The sequence below is a fragment of the Lactuca virosa genome, chromosome 2 (genome assembly GCF_052849685.1).
Source record: "Lactuca virosa cultivar CGN04683 chromosome 2, Lactuca_virosa_CGN04683_v6, whole genome shotgun sequence".
Classification (NCBI taxonomy): Eukaryota; Viridiplantae; Streptophyta; class Magnoliopsida; order Asterales; family Asteraceae; genus Lactuca; species Lactuca virosa.
Window position 1 is genome coordinate 246,835,710 of NC_136427.1, and position 3,826 is coordinate 246,839,535.

At 35.6% G+C, this 3,826-nt stretch overlaps 1 protein-coding gene across 5 annotated transcripts; it reads right to left on the reverse strand.

Annotated features, from left to right (window-relative positions):
* Window positions 1-550: 550 nt before the first annotated feature.
* LOC145160703 (calcium-dependent protein kinase 26-like) lies at window positions 551-3,205 on the reverse strand. 5 transcript variants are annotated; one of them, XR_013738202.1, is made up of 6 exons: window positions 2,684-3,203; window positions 2,428-2,514; window positions 2,110-2,216; window positions 1,969-2,020; window positions 1,525-1,640; window positions 551-1,407 (listed from the first exon to the last, which is right to left on the reverse strand). XR_013738202.1 is itself a non-coding variant. In XM_079079993.1 (6 exons), exons 4-6 carry the CDS (start codon window positions 2,016-2,018, stop codon window positions 1,336-1,338), a joined length of 243 nt encoding a protein of 80 aa, XP_078936119.1. In that variant the 5' UTR covers window positions 2,019-2,020; window positions 2,110-2,216; window positions 2,428-2,514; window positions 2,684-3,205; the 3' UTR covers window positions 551-1,335. The 5 variants fall into 5 exon arrangements, 4 of the variants coding, with proteins under 4 accessions (XP_078936119.1, XP_078936117.1, XP_078936118.1 ...); XM_079079993.1 differs by having other exon boundaries at window positions 1,525-1,645; window positions 2,684-3,205; XM_079079991.1 differs by lacking the exons at window positions 2,110-2,216; window positions 2,428-2,514; window positions 2,684-3,203 and having other exon boundaries at window positions 551-1,171; window positions 1,315-1,407; window positions 1,525-1,645; window positions 1,969-2,103.
* Between the last annotated feature and the right edge of the window lie 621 nt (window positions 3,206-3,826).

The window sequence follows — 3,826 nt, forward strand, 5'->3', positions numbered from 1 at the left end:
GCCATAGTTAGGTAGATTTCTCAAAGCATTACGTCCTAATAAGAAAAACATTTGAAAGTACAATGCTATAATTAGACAGAATTTACGTAGTATAATGCCTTAATAACAAAATATTTACCTTCATAACCATAAGAAGGCAATCAGCCAAAAGGATAAACTTGTCTTCACCAAACCACTGGTGAATAAGTAACTTGAGGAGAATCATGAGGATAAATTTACCTTCATTATTACTTGTTTCTACAACCAATCCGGTAGAGAGTTTTCATCTTTACTTGCTACACAAATGTTACCATATAAAAATTTTGAGATAAAAAAAAAATTAAAAACCTTGACAAAGCTAGAAGAGAAATGTATTCAATTCAATTGAAAATATGACAGAGTTTGAGCGAGAGAAAGAGGAGAAGGTTAAAAGCTGGACTTTTGGGAGACGTTAAACACTAAAGGCCATTCTCTTCAACCTGATCTCCTCAATGAATGGATATCAATGAATGGATATGAAGCTATGCCAGTCTCATGATGGTTAGGATTATATGTCAACTACAACAGAAGGTTACTTATTAATTATTATTTTTTTGCTAAATGCTAAATACATAAAACCCATATGGCCATATCTAATCAAGGTATGGAACAACAAGACCCATTCAGTACAATACTTTCACTACAAGAAAAGGGACCTATAGGGACGACATTTGTCGTCTCTATAGGTTAGAAAGTCGTCCCTATAGATGGCTGTGAGGACAAGTCGTCTCTATATGCCTTTGTCGCTATAGCCCCGTCGCAATAGATAGCTTTTGTCGTCGCTGTAGATATCGTCGCCATAGGTAGCTTTAAAGATGACATATCGTCGTTGTTGGTTCATGGTTGTCGTCCCCATTGTTGGACCTATAGAGACGACATGTCGTCACCATAGCTAGACCTATAGCAACGACGTGTCGTCCCCATAGATGTTGTACAAAATTCACATTCAGCTCCTGTTTTATGTTTATTTTTCCAGTTTTCTCAAACATATAAAAGCAGAAACACAAAATTTAACTACAAAACATTAAACTATCATACAATATCAAAACATTTGAATATTTATACAAGTGTTTACCAAAACATACTACACAATCTGAAATTGTTTAAAAGTTTCATCCAATTTGTTTACTTGCTTGCATCACCACCTTCACACCTGAAAATATACAAATTCCCCATAATCTATTGTGCCACTGTTGTCCACATCAGCCTATGATAAAAGTAGAATATGCTTATAATAAACAAATAAATGGCTATTTCTATAACTTTCTTTATTAAGTGATTAAATACTAATCTTACTGCATCCATAAGGTCTCAAATCTATGTATCCATTGACTTGAACATTTCCCTCAAACCTGCAATCTCTTCTTCTGACAAGCTTTCAGCTATTACCTGTCACCATACATACAATACAACACAAAACATTTGCCAAAATAGGTTAATGCATGAAATAGAAACAGTGACCTTATCCCAAAAAAGAAAAGCAAGTAAACAGTTTCAGTTATGTACCCTTAAAGCCATCTTCTTTAACTTATTCATTGCTGAGAACTGCTTCAAACGAGAAAGAACAGCAGGATCAAGTGCTCTATCTGGAGCAACCCCATTTTCACATATCCATGGATGACCTGTTCTAATTACATCAACACATAAATACTTCCAATCTCACAAAAACATAACAGAAAACTGTCTTGTGTGTACTGGATTGGCCTTGGGACTAAGACTAATGTCAATGGGATATAAAAGACAAAAATGCCCTTGTCACCCTCATTATTAGAAATAGACCTAGTAAACATCATACATAGGACTTGATGGGCTGTTAAGCAGTTTGAAGGTTGAGAGCATAACATCTTTTGTATAACAAAAACTCTAGTAAACTAAGATGGTTTTTAAAGTTTGAGATACTAAAACATTTGGATTGTGAAATAATGATAAGATAAAAGTAAGTAAACTTACCCTGTAATTTGCTTCTTTTGCTTGAAAAGAATTCGTAAGTATGACATCATAGCTACAAAGATCATGCAAAAGAGTAAAAGATACTAAATTCAAAGATAATGGATTAAAGAAAACTTTTTGTGTTAAAAAGGAAAAACATACTTGAGCCAGTCAATTATAGTCTTTTTTATCCCCACTAGCTTCCAAAATATTCACAAGAGCTCCAATATTCTGACAGTATACACAGGCCCCTCTTTAAGTGAGTAAACCTGTAAAAAAAATAATTCTTATTTCTAATTGAGTTCATGTTCTTAAGTAAGTGACATACAACTTTCTAGTGCTTCATAAGCGATAAGGACAAGCTAGTCATATCATTTTCAGACATCAAATTTCTTGAATTTATTCTAAATATTTTCATTACTATGCAACTAAAATCATAGTAATTAAAGAAGCCCAGAGTCTCATGAACAACAAAATTACCTCAATTTCATATCCACTTGTTCTAAAAGCAGTTGCAACAGTAAGAATTAACATTCGCTGTGGATCAATGAACAAATCTACAAAAACCTACAAAATGGAACTAATAGAAGTTAAAGTTGAAACAACAGAGGAATACTGAAAACAAATAGTTATGGAATTTGAGTTTGTCGTCATCATCATTCTTAACCTATATACCAATTCCAATTTCAAACACATAATTGCTAACATTTACCTCAATAAACAGAGAATTACTAACCTGATAGCGGGAGTGGAGCTTGTATTCGATAGAATTCATAACCGGATGTGAAAAGGAAGTCGGTAGTCAGATCGGCGTTGAAACTAATCGTCATTGTTGAGCCCGACGATTGTGCTCGGAAACTAGTATCATAATCTATGGAGAGAGGAAGAACATTCACAGGGAGTGGGAGGCGAGGAAATCGCTGGAGGAGAAGATAATGGCTGAAATTACGGATGTGAGAATCTCCGATCTCTCTCTCTATCTCTCTTGAGAGCGAGACCGATGATTGAGTGTGCGTGAATGAAGCGAAGAAAATTGTTCTCCTGATTTAAGGCATAGAAAGCTATGGGTCCCTATAGCCTTCCCCAAAACCGCGCCTTTCCTACTTTCTTTCCCGCTTAGCATATTGAGAACACGGTAATTGTGGTGAGCAGAAGGAAAGTCAAACTCTATGGAGACTGACATGGCGTCCCTATAGGGCGTGTATAGCAACGACATATGTTGTCCCCGTAGATCCCGTGCTTATTCTTGTAGTGTTTGGACTTTAGATGAGTCGCATTCTTAATGGAGAATTTGTTGGTTGGTGGAGAAAATTGGTGGAGGAAAAGGTGGTCAAAGAAGATGGCCATAGAATTGGTGAACGTCAATTTCCAACAATTGTTTAACATTTGTGTGCTCTTACTTTTCACTTATTTTATTGGCGTAAAGCAATATATATAATAATATATATTTGGAAGTTTATGCACATATACAGCTATATATATGTGTTGTGTAGCAGAGAATGTGTGCATCAAATATAACTTGTAGAGTTATAAATTGTAATCTTATTGAGTTAATAAGAAAATCTAGTTGCAGCCCGTGGACGTAGGATTTACACCGAATCCGAACCACGTAAAATCCTTGTGTTCCTTCTTGCTTTATTTTCTCGTTTCGTTTGTGAGTGTGTGATAGTGTGTTTCCGCTGCGTGTACCCGGTCCGATTCCTAACAACTGGTATCAGAGCCTGGTTAGTGAGGTTTGGAGGGTACGATCGTTTTTTTTATCACGCACGAGTGTACCTGATTTGTATCTTGTTTGTCGTAATGGCTGAAGACAAGATTATAATCGAAAGGTTCAATGGTTCTGATTTTAGCTGGTGGAAAATGCAATTAGAAGCATTGC

Excerpts from the sequence above, each read along its gene's own strand:
- LOC145160703 (XM_079079991.1), bottom strand. The coding sequence starts at position 2,033 with ATGATCTTTGTAGCTATGATGTCATACTTACGAATTCTTTTCAAGCAA. Across the intron at positions 1,646-1,968 it reads CAAAAGAAGCAAATTACAGG|AACAGGTCATCCATGGATAT; the intron begins GTAAGTTTACTT and ends TGATGTAATTAG. Across the intron at positions 1,408-1,524 it reads TAAAGAAGATGGCTTTAAGG|GTAATAGCTGAAAGCTTGTC; the intron begins GTACATAACTGA and ends GTATGGTGACAG.